The 16,552-nt window shown below is 34.5% G+C and overlaps 2 protein-coding genes across 2 annotated transcripts; one reads left to right on the forward strand and one right to left on the reverse strand.

Annotated features, from left to right (window-relative positions):
- Positions 1–912: 912 nt before the first annotated feature.
- LOC128993440 (glucose dehydrogenase [FAD, quinone]-like) lies at positions 913–2,578 on the forward strand. The gene has a single exon (XM_054417336.1). The coding sequence runs from the start codon at positions 1,002–1,004 to the stop codon at positions 2,520–2,522; it is 1,521 nt and encodes a 506-aa protein (XP_054273311.1). The 5' UTR covers positions 913–1,001; the 3' UTR covers positions 2,523–2,578.
- Positions 2,579–5,870: 3,292 nt separating this feature from the next.
- On the reverse strand, positions 5,871–8,915 carry LOC128992995 (uncharacterized protein K02A2.6-like). The gene is made up of 3 exons (XM_054416745.1): positions 8,607–8,915; positions 6,436–8,201; positions 5,871–6,126 (listed from the first exon to the last, which is right to left on the reverse strand). Exons 1-3 carry the CDS (start codon positions 8,913–8,915, stop codon positions 5,871–5,873), a joined length of 2,331 nt encoding a protein of 776 aa, XP_054272720.1.
- Positions 8,916–16,552: the final 7,637 nt, after the last annotated feature.

Below are 16,552 nucleotides of genomic sequence, written 5' to 3' on the forward strand. Positions count from 1 at the left end.
CGTATTAGCCTTGGTTAATGAGCCTTACTTATATGTTTGTAAATGGAAGTCTCCAGCTCACTTGCCAAGAGTGAGGATTGAGTTTGGAAGGAGAAACTTCCCGTACAACCAAAGCTATACAACGACTTCGCCTCTGGTTTCAAAACTATGCTTTGGTAGCTTTTACAATTGAGATCAATGAATTGTACGCTGATGGTTAATTATTAATATTTATTTATATTGTCTTGTTGTTGTTTTATTTATTTGTTTGTTAGTTTAATTATTGGTTTTGACGAAAGTTGTTCTGAGAAGCAGATGTCCTGAGAAACGCTTGAAAAATAAAGTGATTTATATTTATTTGTTTTACTTAAAATAACAAAATACAAAAGAGTTCAGAGACTTATAAAAACTCCTTGTATACAGTAGGCCTACATTTTTTTCTTTATGATGACTCAAATGCCTAGAGATATATAGTGGTTACAAAACTCTTTACATTAAATCTGGTCTCTAAATTAATTTACAATAGGTCTACTCAAACTATTACTTTTCCTTTTTTCGAAAAATTGCTTGTCAAGTAAAAATTATTTATTTTATGTTACACGTTTGTCCCTGCCAGGTCCAACGTGTGCACGTACAACCCGCTGTTCCTGGAAGGCACTTGTTCCTCCCGCTACTCAGACACTGCGGCTGTGCTAATAGACGAGGTGTTCTTATCCCTGGCTGAGGCGGACTGCGAGTTGGCCAACCCCTGCAACTACCCTCCTCAGTACAACCCTAGGGACTGGGAGGAGTTCGACTTCATCATCGTAGGTGCAGGATCTGCCGGCTCCGTGGTAGCCAATAGACTGACAGAGATCGCTGGGTGGACGGTCCTCCTGATTGAAGCTGGAGGAGATCCTCCCAAGACATCTGAAGTGCCCAATTTATTAACTAAATTAAATACGGAATATGAATGGAATTATCGATCTAACTCTGAAGAACCAATCTGTTTAGGATTTACTGGTAGCCAATGCAGCTGTAGGATGGGTAAGATGCTGGGTGGTTCCAGTTCACATAACGGACTAATGTACGTAAGGGGAAACTATAAGGACTATGATGGTTGGGAGGCTCAAGGAAATGTTGGTTGGAGTTATAAAGACGTTTTACCCTATTTTAAAAAGTCTGAGGATATGAGATCTCCAGGAGTTGAGTGCAGCCCTGATTTCTTCAACTACCATTCAGTTGGTGGCCCTTTAAAGGTTAATGACTTTAACATTGACAATACAGAACCAATACCTGCCATATTGGCGGGAGGTTTATCTGAACTTGGATACTTCATAAACCCTGATCATAACGGTAGACATCAGTCAGGGTTCTGTAGAGCAACATTCACTTTGGAAGATGGTAGACGTTGTAGCACAGCGAAAGCCTTTTTAACACCGATAAAAGATAGACCAAACTTGAAAGTATCTAAGTTTAAGCAAGCAACAAAAATATTAATAGACGAACACACGAAGGTGGCATATGGCGTTGAGCTGATTGACAGCAATGGCTACTTAGTTAGAGTTATAGCTAAGAAGGAAGTGATATTGTCTAGTGGAGCCATCAGCAGTCCACAGCTGTTAATGCTTTCAGGGATAGGTCCAAGTGAACATTTATGGGAGCATGGAATCAATGTTATACACGATCTACCTGTAGGAAAACGATTGGAAGATCATCCTGCTCCGCACGGCCTAATGATATCACTTGACGTATCTTTACCAGAAGTCGACCAAAGACAAAGCATGTTTAACTTCTTATTGAAGCTCAACAGTACTTTAGCTGGAAGAGGGATGGGTGCATTCGTTTTGTTTATGGAGAGTGAGAGAAAAGGTTTTGACTACCCAGATATTCAAGTTTATTTTTTACACTTTAACAGGAATTCAACCGGTATCATACAGTATGCAAGGGGTCTCGGATTTAATGAAGAAATTGTTGAGAGTTTTAGATCTATTAATGAGCACTCACCCGTTCTGTTTGTTACACCGAATCTCATCGGGTCAGAAAGTAGAGGTTCTGTCCAACTTCAAAGTAAAAATCCATTGCAACTCCCAAAGATAACTCTTGGCCATTACTCGGACCCTAGGGATGTTGATACTGTAGGCAAAGCCATTGATTTCCTTCGTGGTTTGGTGTTCACAGAACCGTTCAAAGCAGTAAATGCCAGATATCACGAAGTATTTGTTCGAAGTTGTTCAAAATTCCCTTATGATTCTCGTCCATACAGGGAATGTTTTCTTAGACACATGTCGAGCGCTGGTTATCATTTTGTGGGCACGTGCCGCATGGGACCCCCGGGACACCCCGAGGCCGTGGTAGACCCTCAACTCCGGGTACAGGGTGTGAGTAGACTGAGAGTCATCGACGCCTCTGTGATGCCGAAGATTACACGAGGCAACACCAACGCTCCAACCATCATGATAGCAGAGAAAGGTTCGGACCTCATCAAACACTCGTGGCTCAGCACTCCTTACAATGGTGTGGAGGGATTCAGCAGAGCGTTGTCTTTACAACATAGAGGCTAGTAGAACTGAACTACAAGATAAAATTATTGTAGTTGTTGTATTCATGACATCACATTTTTTAGAAATTTTCTGAATATTGGTAGTAATGAAAAAAAAATCTCAACATGTCAAGTGATTATTACATGTTTAGTTGATTTTTGTATATCCTTTTTAATTTTTCTTTTTTTTTATAAAGATTGTGGTTTTTTTTACTTATTACAGCCCTATAATTATGTTTACCTAACCCGCCATGTTAAACTTCCCTATCCCAAGCGTGATGTATACAACTTCCTTACTTCTCGAGTGATGTAAAGTTGAAAAAAACTCACTCGGTGATGTAATGAAACCCATTTAAATAACATTGAGTGGATAACTTAAAAAATATACCTCTATGGAGCCAACGAAGTTCAATGCTAGAAATCAGCAGTGTGTTTGAATGTTATTGTTATGCTTTGAAGAATTTTCCTAACATAGCTTTTGTTTGTAAATGAACGTTACTGTCAGAAGATGAGTGAAATTGATAATGCATATTGCTCGTAACCTCCTGAATAATGTCGGGTCAGGTAAAATCTTGTACGTTACACGTTACGCAAGAGCGTGTTTACATCACTTCGGTGAATTATGCAACTCGCTTCCGCTCGTTGCACAACATTCACCTGCGTGATGTAAAAACGCTCTTACTACACTTGTAATGTAAATAGCTATTAACTTGTCATGTTTTATCACTTGATGCCAACACATTTTCATTAAACTTTTAGACTTTGAAAATAAATAAAATAATTAGCCAAAACTATAATTACGAGTTTTCTGGTTTCCCAAAATATATGACTATTATTTTAGAATATTATTATAAACAGAGAAAATTAATGTTCTACCACATAAAGGCTGTATTTATGGTTTTAAATTGTATAATAATCCTTGGAGTAAATAAAGAATATCAGAATAAATAGAGATTAAAAAGGAGTCAGATTAAGTTTGTTCGTCAAAAGCACATACACAGTCCTTGATTGTCCAAACAATTTAAATATGTCTAGATGAGTAAATATCCTTAACGTGACACAAAGTTACACGATTTCAGTTTACCAACTACGTCCAAGCAAATAAAGGTAAAGGAGAATGATTTGGTTAGTAATTTCTTTATGTTTATTCTAATTATGTTCTGGTTCATGTAATCACTAAGTGATTTATAGTTTTTCACATATATGTGTACATGTTTAAGTGTTCCTGTCGAAATGGACTAATTTTAGTTTTCGTACAGCCACATGTTGGCAAATTCAGTTCATGTGGACGGGTTGCATGTGTTTCTGCAGATGTTTAGGCCTATTCACTTATTATTGCAATGAACGATACTTCCTTTCCTTGTTGTCGATGTGATACTTGCCTTAAGAAAGTTAGTTAGTGGTAAAGAATTTAAGTAATTGCTTGTCAAGAGACATTTTAGATGATCATAACGGTTTATATGAATATAATAAAATACTATCTAAGTTAACATTTTGTGATCCATATGTAAAGCCCAAAGTACCCATGAACCTTTGAGAAAACTACAAGTCACACCTCCATAACAAACTATATTCTAAAAATTTTCGTCATGACGAGAAAACTTGCACAAAACTATCCATTATTTTCATAAATTGCCCGTTAAGGTCGTAATTGCTTTTTTAAGTAAACTGTCCATATAACTAATGTTAAAAATACCTCATCGGTAATTATTTGTATGCTATTCTGTCAATTGATTATCTTATTAAGATCAGGTGTAATTATTTGTTCGTATTTGATTGCTTAGGTATTCTGTTTTGTTTATTTCAGCTTAACTGTATCAATCAATAGTGTTATTCATACTTACGAAGTCAAACAGATCGGAGCCCGTGGGTAACAGCTAGTATAAGCTAAATGCAAAAAAAAGCTTTCGTCAGTAAACGACGTAAAAACAAAAATATTACCTTATTACCATAAATATCCTATATAATGATGACTCAGAATCGGTCAAAATATCTTTATATACTGTATAAAAAATAGCTAATAATGTATTACAATGATTTTGAAACATATTAGGCTACCAAATTTATTTAAAACAAGATGTAAATTACAATTAAAATATCGTATATTTGTACACAACATAGGAACGCCTACAATAGTTTTTTATGAAATTATAGTAGTTTTTGTCATGATACTAGCACTTTTTGAGGGCTACTGATGATACTTACGAAAAGTTGACATACGAAATCATTTCTTACATTATCAAATAAATTTATCCTTACACATGATTGATTAAAGCTATGAATACATTATAAAAGTTTGAATAAACCGTGTTTGGCAAATTGTTAATCATTACATGCAGAGCTTTAAGAAAAATGTGTTAAGAAAATTTACCTGTAAATAAATATTTTAAATTCCGTGATTGCCAATTTGAAAAATATTATTATTTCATCGAATCGAATATTTAATAGTATGGTCGTAATTACGGATAAAACACACAATTATTATTTAGTATTAGAAAGGACTTGGTTGATACCATAATTTGTCTGGAAAATCTCAAAGGAAGGTTATTAATAATGATTAAGTAAACTTATTTTACGCTTTAACCATGTTTACATTGAAGTTTGAACTACATACAATTGAGTGGTATTTCTACAGTAACCTACAATGATGTCTATGTTGTGTTGTGATGTACAATGATGTCTATGTTGTTTAGGTTTTCTGTACAACATCGTTAGTTTTGTTTTCTTACATTTTAATTAATATAATGGTTTGTACCTCTATATTTTTATACATTAGCTGCATGTAATTATTATAGCCGTTGTACCCGTGCTTTGCAACGAGAAGAGGACACAAAATAGAAACATTTTAGTTTTTACATCTGTTGCATATAATAGTTACACATCCACCAACGCTTTTAGAAACAAAATTTCAATTTTATGGTCTTAATAGAAACCTTTAAGTTATGACTTTTATATCTGTTAAGAAGAGGATACCACAATTTCGGTTTTGATTAATTTTTAATCTTGTGTAGGCTGATAAGAAAAAATGACCAAATCTCCGAATAAAACTTTCACATACATAATTTACCTTCATCTTCCTAAGTTGCATATCTTTTTTCTTTATTTTTGACATGTTAAATTTCAATTTTGAAGTTGCAAAAATACTAATTATTAAATTTAAATGAACATTATTTAATTTCACTATTAGATATAAAAATAATACTAAATATATGAACACAACTCTTGATACATGTTTATTTCTTAATAATAAATGTAAACATTGAATTATTTACAATATGAAATTATTCCAGTCATATGATCAATATTAAATAAAAGATAGATATTTGGAATATATAACAATTCCTCCCTACTTATTTAAGAGAATGTTCATTTACAAGTTCATCCTTTTAATTTGTTTTCTGATTCTCAATGAGCGGCGAATTTTAGGGACAGGAACATCTGGTTGTGAGTTTGCTTTGGACACTTCAGCGTCTTGTTGTGTACTTGGCTCTTCGGCCTCTTGTCGGCTGCTTGTACGATGGATTGTACTTGACGCTTCATTGTTATGTATAGGGCTTTTTTCCTCAATATTAGGCATAGTGCTTGCTGTAGGACCCGATGTTTCAGTGTCTATAGTTCCTTCCCAGCTTGGGGTGTTACTTGAGACATTTTCTGTATCTTGTGACTTTTCTGAATTGCTTATTGATTTCCTTAACATACCGTACCTTGTATTTCCCATGAATATAGGTTGTCTTGAACAATTTTGATTGGTATTTTGGAATATTAAAGTTCGATTAGTTTGCTTTGGTGGTACTTTGGCTTTTGGGTCGCATCTGTTGTTTGAACTTTCTTGCCTTGTTTGTGTCAATAAGCTAGGTAGAGGGCTTTTGTAATGAGTAGAATCTTTTGGCACTTGACAAGCTCGAAGTTGATTGAAGTGGCGTTTTATTACATACCCATCATCAATTTCTACGAGATAGTGAAGTCGTCCCAGTCTTTCCACCACAGTTCCAAATTTCCACAGAATGGATCCTGCGTAATTTCTTGATTGTACTCTCTCCCCAATATTGTAATGTTTGTTAAATATTGGTTGTTGAGCCTCATTTTTGTCATCTTCGCCAGGCCTCAAGAGATCTAGCTTGGTTCTCAAGTTTCTGCCAAACATTAATTGTGCTGGGGATGCACCAGTACTCAGTGGTGTTGCTCGGTACCGAAATAATAGTGCACATAGTTTTTCATGTAAAGTGCCCTGTTCAAACTGCATGCACCTCAGTTTTGTCTTGAGTGTTTGGCAAAATATTTCCGCTTGACCATTTGTAGAGGGGTTTCCTGGTGCAATGAATCGTTGTCTTATTCCTTGGCGTTTACAGAATGCTTGAAACTCTGCAGATTTAAAAATTGGGGCATTGTCACTGACCAATATTTCTGGTAGGCCATGGTGACTGAATATTTCTCTGAGGTAATGAATAGTACTGGCAGTTGTTGGCGCACTTTTTATCGGATATATATCTGGCCACTTTGACCTGGCATCTACAACAATCAAGAAGTTGTGATTTAGAAAAGGTCCTGCGTAATCCATGTGGACTCGCTGCCAATTGCGTTTTGGTATTTCCCAAACATGGGTAGGAGCCTTCTCTGGATTTTTCTTATTCTCACAACATGCCTTACAACTTGCCACCATACTCTCAATATCTGTATCAATGTTTTTCCAGTAACAGTAGTTTCTTGCCAGACTCTTCATCCGCACTATTCCTACGTGTGTTGAGTGTAATTCTTGGAGGATTTTAGGTTGTAGCTTTTTTGGAATGATAACACGATTTCCTCTAAAAATAATTCCGTCTTGAAGTGATATTTCTGGGTCAGCGACTTCTCCGTTTAGGAGCTTTTCCTTTAAGCGAGAGAGTTCTTCGTCAAGTGATGTTTCTTTTTCTATGTCTTTAGCCATGATAGTATCAGTTGTTATGCAGTGTATTGTCTCTTTTCGAACAGTGTAATCTTCGTCAACCACATTTATATTCTCTTCTTTTATGGGTAAGGGATGTCTTGAGAGGTAATCTGCATTACAGTGGTCGTTTGATTTTTTGTGTACAATCTCATAATCAAATCCTGAAAGAAAATGAGCATATCTAAGCATCCTGGATGAAGTAAACAATGGTAGTTTCTTGTCTGGATGAAATATGGTCATCCGTGGTTTGTTGTCAATGGCAAGAGTAAACTTCCTTCCGTATATATAATCGAACATTTTTTTACACCCCCAATATACAGCAGTTGCTTCTCTGTCCAATTGGCTATAGTTGCGCTCTGCAGCAGTGAGGGATCTGCTGGCAAACACAATAGGCCTCTCTTCATTATTTGGCATTTTATGAGACAGCACAGCTGATAAGCCAACAGGGCTAGCATCTGTAGCAAGTATCACGGGTAAGTCTGGGTTGTATGAAGTAAGGACTGTGTCACTTGCTATCTCTTCTTTAACACAAGTAAAAGCTTTTTCACATTCCTGGGACCAGTGAAAACGTTTTTCTTTCCTTAGAAGCTGATGTAAGGGATTTAGCAGTGTAGATGCATCTTTGATGAACTTTGAATAGTACTGTACTAGTCCAAGGAATTGACGCACTCCTGTGATATTTGTTGGACGGGGAGCATCCTGGATTGCCCTCACCTTTTCTGGTGATTTCTGGATACCGTCTTTGCTGATGATATGACCCAGATACTGCACCTTTATCTAAAAAAACTTGCATTTTCCAACATTCACATGTAGATTGTGTTGTTCTAATTTTTCTAAGACCTTTATGAGCCTGGATTTGCATTCTTCAAAAGTGCAGCCTTGTACAACAATATCATCAAAATAAGCCACTGTCCCTTCAAGATTTTGTACGACTTGGTCAATAAATTTATGAAATTCATTTGGGGCAGTCTTAATTCCGAAAAACAGTCTTTTTGCTAGATATGTAGCCTTATGTGTGGTAATTGTCTGGATTTTAGAACTTTCAGAGTCCACTGAAAGATGTAAATAAGCCTTGTAAATGTCTAAAGTGCAAAAATAGTTTCCATTTCTCATTTTGTTAAGGATATCCTCTATTCTTGGTATTGGATAACGACTGTCATGTAGTTGTTGGTTCACAGTTACCTTGTAATCCGCGCAAATACGGACCGCTCCATTTGCTTTTGGAATCACAACAATCGGTGTTCCCCACTCAGATTGATCCACTTTCTCTATTACGTCTTCTTTTTCAAGTTTATCTAGTTCATTCTCAAAAGCTTCTCGAAGAGCATGAGGTACTGGTCTGGGTTTTAAGTACACAGGTCTTGAATTATCCTTTAGTTTTATAGAGCATGTAAAGTTGGGTGTTTTACCAATGCATTGTTCAAAAACGCTTGAGAATCTTTGCTTGATAGATTTGACAACAGTGTTGGTATCAACCTCTGGTTTCTTCATATTAACAAGATTAATATTGTGTAAGTTAATTTTCAATTTTAGAATCCAATCCCTTCCAAGAATAGCGTTTTTAGGTAGATTTACAATGTATAGATCCTCTCTGCAAGATATCCCTTCGTAAGATATGCTTAGGGTACAGACCCCGATTGGTTTGAAAATTTGTCCAGTATAAGATCGAAAAAGAGCACTTGTTTTGCAAACTGGAACATGTAAGTCTAGTTTCTTGAAGTCATCATTATTTATTATGCTAACACGACTTCCGGAATCACACTCAAAACGTTGCTGTTTACCATTTAGAGATACGTTAATCATCATTCTGTCATCTCCTTCGTCATTCTTCAATACATTTATGATCCGTTGAACGTCGTATTCATATTCAGAATCAATTTCTTCAACTCTTTTTACATTTTTCTCTGAAGACTGTAATTCCTGTATTCGTTTCGCTATGCAAACCTTTTCTATGTGTCCATCTTTATGACAATACCTGCAATTTAGTTCATCTATTAATCGGCAATTTTGTGTTTCGTGGTTATTCCTTCCACAGTGCAAACAGACATCTAAAAGTCCCAGTCTTTGTAGCCTTTTTGTTTTTCCTGTCTTTCTTTTTGCTTTAGTCATTAGAGAAATGGTTTTTGGTTGAGAAACATTTATTCTTAGGGCCGATATTGTTCTTTGTTGTTTTACTTATTTTGTGAATGTCATTCTGGTTATTACTAGTATATAAAATCTGGTTGTCAAGTTTTGATGCCTCTATAGCCAAGGCGATTTCTAAGGCTTTGTCAAATGATATTTCCCCCAGTTGTAAGAGTTTTTCTCTGATGTCCGAGTCATATAAGCCTCTGATGAATTGAGCCCTGAGCATGAGGTTTATAACTGATTTTGTACATTTTCCTTCTTTACACCCAGATTTGAAATCTGCTGAACAAGCCAGTTGTTTGAGGGCTGTGACATAATTTGTGATTGATTCATTTCCATCTTGTAAACGGGATAAGAATTTGTGCTGTTCTGTAAGTATGTTCTTCTTTGGGCTTAGGTGCTCATTTAGTAATATCAGTAATTCTTTATATGTTTTTGAGTCTGGTTTGTCTGGAGATGTTAGACTACATATCAGATTGTAGTGCTTAGCACCTAAGCAATTGATTAAAAATAAACCTTTCAATTGTTCAGTCTCTGAATCATTGTCTGTCAATCCTTTTATTTTAAAAAATATTTCTAAACGCTGAGTGTAGCTTTCAAACGTTTCCTTACTTTCATCATAAGCATCAAACATCAAGGCATTGCTCTGTAGTAGTTCCTTGGTACTATGTTTTGATCTAGGTTGTTCTGTCTGTTGACTTGTATGTTGTGTCATTAATGTCATAAAACTGTTCAAAGTAGATATAAGGTCTTGTATTTCCGTCATTTTCTTCCTCGTCGCCAAATTATTAGATATAAAAATAATACAAAATATATGAACACAACTCTTGATACATGTTTATTTCTTAATAATAAATGTAAACATTGAATTATTTACAATATGAAATTATTCCAGTCATATGATCAATATTAAATAAAAGATAGATATTTGGAATATATAACATTCACCCTGCTTCATATTATATCACAAATCCTCCTATCTTCAGTTTCTTCACTCACAATATGTTATAAACATTAGAAATACTGTTGTGCCTTTTCAGTAGTCTTTTGAAATGTTAAAGAAACTATATCTATACAATAACACATTTTAAAGAAATAGTTAAGCATTAAAGACAGCAGACAAAACTAATACGATTAACAAAGCATCAAGGACTAAAAAATGTAATACCAAATACAGTTAGTTATATGTTTCATTGCATCTCTTATTCTACTCTGCAAAAATATCAACAAACAACTTAATATACGAACCAGTTCTTTTAATCTGTTCCATCGTCCATTGCCTTTAGCCTACATTTTAGCACTTACCATTAAGTAAACATAGTAACAGATTTTAGAAACAAAAGAACACTGTGTACTGCTCATCGATATATAAATACGTACTGATTAGTTTAAATAATATTTCCCTAATTGGTTTAACTTAATCAGTGGTGTGGCAAAACACAAATAATACATTTATCAAATAAAGTAAATGTGAACTGAAAGCTATGTTAAGATAAAATAAGAGTATTTTGTATTACCATAGTTACGATGTACAATTTAGTGATCGATGATATTCTTTAGTTTAATTTAAGCATAGGTTTAGCAAACACAATAACTAAATTTACCTAAATATACATATAAAAAACAATGTGATGTGCAAGTTATGTTAAATTAATCCAACACATGTTAAGCAGTTCGAATTTATTTAAAGTATCCTACAAATTCATACAAAACATCCATACATTGTAGTTTTCTTTATGTTTTCATGAAAATATATCAATAATATTATTTTCATAACTTTTAAGACACTTTAAAAATCTAATATCAAATCAATATGACATTGGTTGTCATAAGTAAAGAAATCGTGTTGTGTTCTATTTTAAAATATATCGAATTTTTACTATCTCTCTAAGCAAATATACGCCTGTTACCAGTTTATCAGTCTTGACTCTTCTATCGCCAATGTTTACATACCTTTTGTATGACACACCGTACTTTTTAACCACATTATGGTTTTGCAGTCTCGTCAGACTGGTTACAAAGTCGACACTCCTACTTGTCATTGACAATTCCTAGAGTGTGGAGATGTTTCCTGAAATGGCCGTGTCCAGTGTTAAGAGCAAGTACCTGCTTGACCAGCCCTCGCCCCAGCTTTAGCAGCCACAGAGTGAAGAGGGTGCCAAAGGCCGAAGAAATGCTGCAGGTTTGACTTTTTAGTATTAAGTGACTTATACATAAATTATACCTTTAAATAAAATCACATAAAAAATCTGAATCCAAACATATTTAATCTGAGATAACATAACTCTTGTTATCTGAGCTTGGTGGCCCAGAGAAATGTATTTTCAATAACGATAATATTGGAGTAACGGTAAATTAGAACAAAATAAACCAACAAAAAAAAGAAGACTGTATTACGGTTCGGTTAATGCATGTGTTTAGGACGAAGAGAAATTGTGTTAGATTTAAGTACATAAAAAAGCTTATTTTGATAAATCACGAAAAAGGTAAACTGTGCCTTTTGAAGATGATACTTCCCTAGCCTTATCCAGCCCCTCCCTAGAGTCACTCGAGCAAATGGTATTCATAGAGGCAAAAACCTTGCTTAAGTGGTTTGATAACAACCTTCTGAAAACCAACACTGCAAAGACCCAGCTGATTAACTTTCGAATCTCAAACAGATCCCACAAAGATCCGAATCTGTCACTTTTTTTATCAAGCCTTCATTCATCCTGTACAGTCTGTTAAATTCTTAGGCATCCACTTAGACGAATGTTTAAACTTCAAACCTCATGTTGATTACGTGATAAAACGTGTAAGTATAGGCATTTTTGTACTACGAACATTGGCCACAACAGTCTCGTCAGAAGTTCTTCTAGTTATCTAGTTCCAGTTAGTTATCTAGTTTATGCTCTGCCTGTTTGGGGATATGATAATAATTATACCTCCTTTCTTTTTAAAATACAAAAAAGGTTATTCGTGTTATATTTTCTCTTTTCAGAAGACGATCTTGTAAGAAATCATTCAGGTCAGCTGGAATTTTTGACTCTTCCCTCACTATCCTTGAGACCCTTTCATTTCTAAAAAAAACATCAGTCATTATTTACCACCAACATTAACTCCAGTACATATAACTTACGCACATCATACAACTTAAACATTCCCGTCCATTAATTTTAATTTTTCCAACATCATCTTCTGTACAATGGAATTAAACTTTTTAACCAACTTCCTCAACATCAAAAGCTGGCGACTGATTTGCTCAGGTTTAGGAGAAAACTTAAACAAATTTTGGTTGAAAATACTTGCTACAGAGTCCGCGATTTTTCCACTGTCATGTAGTCAGTGATTTATGTCCTATTAGATTTACTAGAAGGTCAAATTGTTTAGTTTGTAGAGGTTTTTTTTTAATATTTTATCTTTTGTACATTTCTTGACTATTCCAATGCAATGTAATTTTGTAATTCTGGAATAAAGAACTTATGACTTATGACGAAATAATCGTATCTTTTATAAAAGCAATTTCAAGCCCGAAGATTCAGGCATTCCATCATAACTACAGTTCGTTATAAAAGCTGTAACTTGTCTTGATCAATCCAAGCTTTGTGAGGCACATATAAGAATGAGAATGAGAATTTATTTGATCTTTTAAACATGCAGTTACATGAAATGAGACAAGTAATTTATAATAATCATCTGATAACAATAAGTAAGGCTAACAGTCCCAGTTAGTAAACTGGGTTGACTTAACTTAAATCACACCATGCACAAAACAGACAAATATCTATCTTCTATACTATTATAAAAAAGAGGTGGTTGCTGTATGTGTGTATGTGTGTATGGAAAAAGTAAACTCGAAAAATACTGGTCGGATTGGGCTGAAATTTGGCATGATGATAGCTCACATTCCCGATTAACATATAGGCATATTCTTATTTCAAAAATCCTTTCGGGCTCCGCCCTAATGGCTCTGGAGTTTTCCATGTTAACCTTATGAGTAATGGAATTATTGAATCTTAACAGCTGTTTCAATTAAACAAGTTGGTTCTGTTCTATGATGTTCAATAGCATTAAAGTTACAAGGATTACCAACAGGGTGCAGCACTATTATTTCTTTTACATTTATGACAACAGCTAATTTGCAACCAAAAGGTAAGTGAGCGTAGCGAACGAACTTCAACCTGGAGGCGAGTTAGCGTAGCGAACGAGCTAACCTGAAGGCAAGTGAGCGCAGCGAACGAGCTCCAACCTAAAGGTGAGTGAGCGTAGCGAACGAGCTCCAACCTAAAGGTGAGTGAGCGTAGCGAACAAACTTCAACCAGGACGTGATTGAGCCATGCGAACGAGATAATTTTGAAAATTAAGAAGTTAAACGGGGCAAAGCCCGCGGGTTACAGCTAGTAATGAATAAATAAATAGTTAAATAATGGCAACTGAAATAGTAGAATAAATAGTGCACAAACTACTCATATCTACTTTCAAAAACACACCATGCACAATCTACTTCAAACGTCATGCACAGCTACAATCAAAAGCATCTACTTACAACAGCTGTAGGAATTTTAATAAAAATTCATTTATTCCGCTTAAACTGACGAATCTCCAGGTTTCGTGCTGAGTAAGGCAATGCATTAAATAGTTTTATTGCTAAGATATCACAGTTTAGTTGAGTTTTTCCATGTGACCTCCCTCATTATTAGAAATTAGTGTGTTTGTGTTTTAAAGTTCACACTTTTACCACAAAATTATTTTTATGATATGATGTTTTTGCGCCAACTAAATAACCACTATATCTTTGCCAAATGCACGATTTTGCGCAATACTAGAAAACTCAAAACATGCAGTTAAAGAAAATGTGATTACAGTACTTGTGAATGAATGTTTAAATATACTAGTCGTTAAATGTTTGTTTAAAAATTTTAGATCGTCGAGTATGTGAGCAACTCAAGTATGTAATTTTACCCCATAACAATCCAGCAGATCTGTTTGGTACCGATAGATATTACCAACAGAAAGTGATTTACTACTAAATGTGTTGTATTGAGTTTTTTCATAAGCGTTTACTAAATCTTCAGACACCGCTTACTTATTTGTTAACGTATACATGAAATTATTTATCAATCATAGTGAGCTCTCTATGATTGCCAACATATTAGCGACAACCAAAACCACCGTTACTATGTTGTACTTAACTTAGAATAACTCTGACTATAACTATAACTATTACTATAACTTATGTTATGATAATTTAGACTTAAAGGCTATTTTGTCAACATAAAATCATCAACCTAAAACAACATATTCTTAGATAATTCAAGTAGCTCTTTAACGTAGATGATTCGTTGTAAAAAGAGACAAAATATTTCTCCAAAGAAATCAATACATTTTCTAGAGTTTAACTTTAGGTTTAAACTTTGTACAAACTTTGCAAAATATCAATAATCCCGTCTCCAAAACTTGTGTTCATAAAAGAGGACGTTAGGAAGCTTTTGTTTTTGCTTATCACAGGTAACATTGGTATAGAATCCCATTTTATTTTCTAGAATGATTATTAAAAAAATTACAATGCTTAAGTTGCTAAAGTTACAAATTTTTACTCACATACATTAATTATATAATGTGTAATTAGTGAAAAACTTTGGTTATATTAAACAAAGGTAACGGATAATAGCCTACTTTATTTATACATTGCAAAAACAAATGACTTTTTCAATTGTAGAATTCTTAAAATGATGCCAAATAACTGTTAAATATTACCTATGAAAGTAGTATTAATCACTTAGTCCTGCCAAAATTTGAATGGAGAAATCAATAACATTGATCCATTACTTAATCAGTAATTATGTCTTTTGAATCACAGAGAGTTGCTAACTGTATAGGTAAGCAATGAACAATATTCTTAATTAAATACTTATGGTAATTTATTTTTTAATATACATTTTTATCGATTGCATCTTATAGTTATTTTAATATTTATTTAGTTTCTTTGAGGCAAACAAAAAAACTATCGCATTGCAAAATCGAATAAAAAATTTGCATACATGGTATATCCCAAATATATATTGGCAAACCTTAACTATTCTATTTCAATTTTTAAGGTTTTATAGAGTTCCAATTGTTTTAAGATTCTGTCTGACTTTTGGAATTATACAGGGTTAACATAAAAGAAGTAAACAACTTTTAACATCAATTTATCGAAAACTACGGGTTCAACATCGCTGCGGTTGGTACCAGTGAGTCGGAAAACCCCTTAAGTTTTGTCTCAAACATCTGATTGCTGGCAACAACACCAAACATGTAACAAAATGTGTTATTTATTGATTTCTTTAACAATTGTCAATACGCTCTCAGAAAAGTCTTTTTGTGTGTTAGAATTGGAGGGAACTCAGTCTGCCACCAGTGCCCAACGCCAATTTCGGACACACTACCATAAAGACCCTTCTAATAGGAACTCAATTTATGCATGGCATCGAAAGTTTAAGGCTACGGGTAGTGTGGGTAAAGGAAAGAGCCCTGGAAGACCAGGAACGTCCGTTGCTCAGATTGAATTACCCCGTGAAACTCTTGCTCTCACACCGAGGATATCAACGCGGATATTGGGTATGCAGCTTCAAATACCGCAATCCACTGTTTGGAAGATCATGAGAAAAAATATGAAGATGTTTCCATACTAACTGAAATTTTTACAAAGTCTAAATGATGGCGACAAAGTGAAACGGTTTGATTTTTGTAGTGGTATACAAGAAACGCAGGAAGAAGATGGTATCTATGAAAGACTAATTTTTGGGGATGAGTCAACGTTTCGCATTAGTGGAAAAGTCAACAGGCATAATGTCAGAATTTGGGGCACTGAAAATCCTCGAGCTTTTTTTGAACATGAAAGAGATTCACCTAAGCTGAACGTGTTTTGTGCTTTATCAACGAAGAAGGTGTATGGTCCATTTTTTTTTTCAAGTGCTACAGTCAGAGGAAATGTTTACTTAGACATGCTGACTGAATGGTTGATGCCTCAACTCCAGGAA

The sequence above is a fragment of the Macrosteles quadrilineatus genome, unplaced genomic scaffold (genome assembly GCF_028750875.1).
Source record: "Macrosteles quadrilineatus isolate MER2022 unplaced genomic scaffold, UCM_ALF_1.0 Scaffold_4__1_contigs__length_99947679, whole genome shotgun sequence".
Lineage (NCBI taxonomy): Eukaryota > Metazoa > Arthropoda > Insecta > Hemiptera > Cicadellidae > Macrosteles > Macrosteles quadrilineatus.

Excerpts from the sequence above, each read along its gene's own strand:
- LOC128992995 (XM_054416745.1), bottom strand. The coding sequence starts at position 8,915 with ATGAAGAAACCAGAGGTTGATACCAACACTGTTGTCAAATCTATCAAG. Across the intron at positions 8,202-8,606 it reads GTATTTGCGCGGATTACAAG|ATAAAGGTGCAGTATCTGGG; the intron begins GTAACTGTGAAC and ends AAGTTTTTTTAG. Across the intron at positions 6,127-6,435 it reads CTCGTAGAAATTGATGATGG|CTGGGAAGGAACTATAGACA; the intron begins GTATGTAATAAA and ends TAACACCCCAAG.
- LOC128993440 (XM_054417336.1), top strand. The coding sequence starts at position 1,002 with ATGGGTAAGATGCTGGGTGGTTCCAGTTCACATAACGGACTAATGTAC.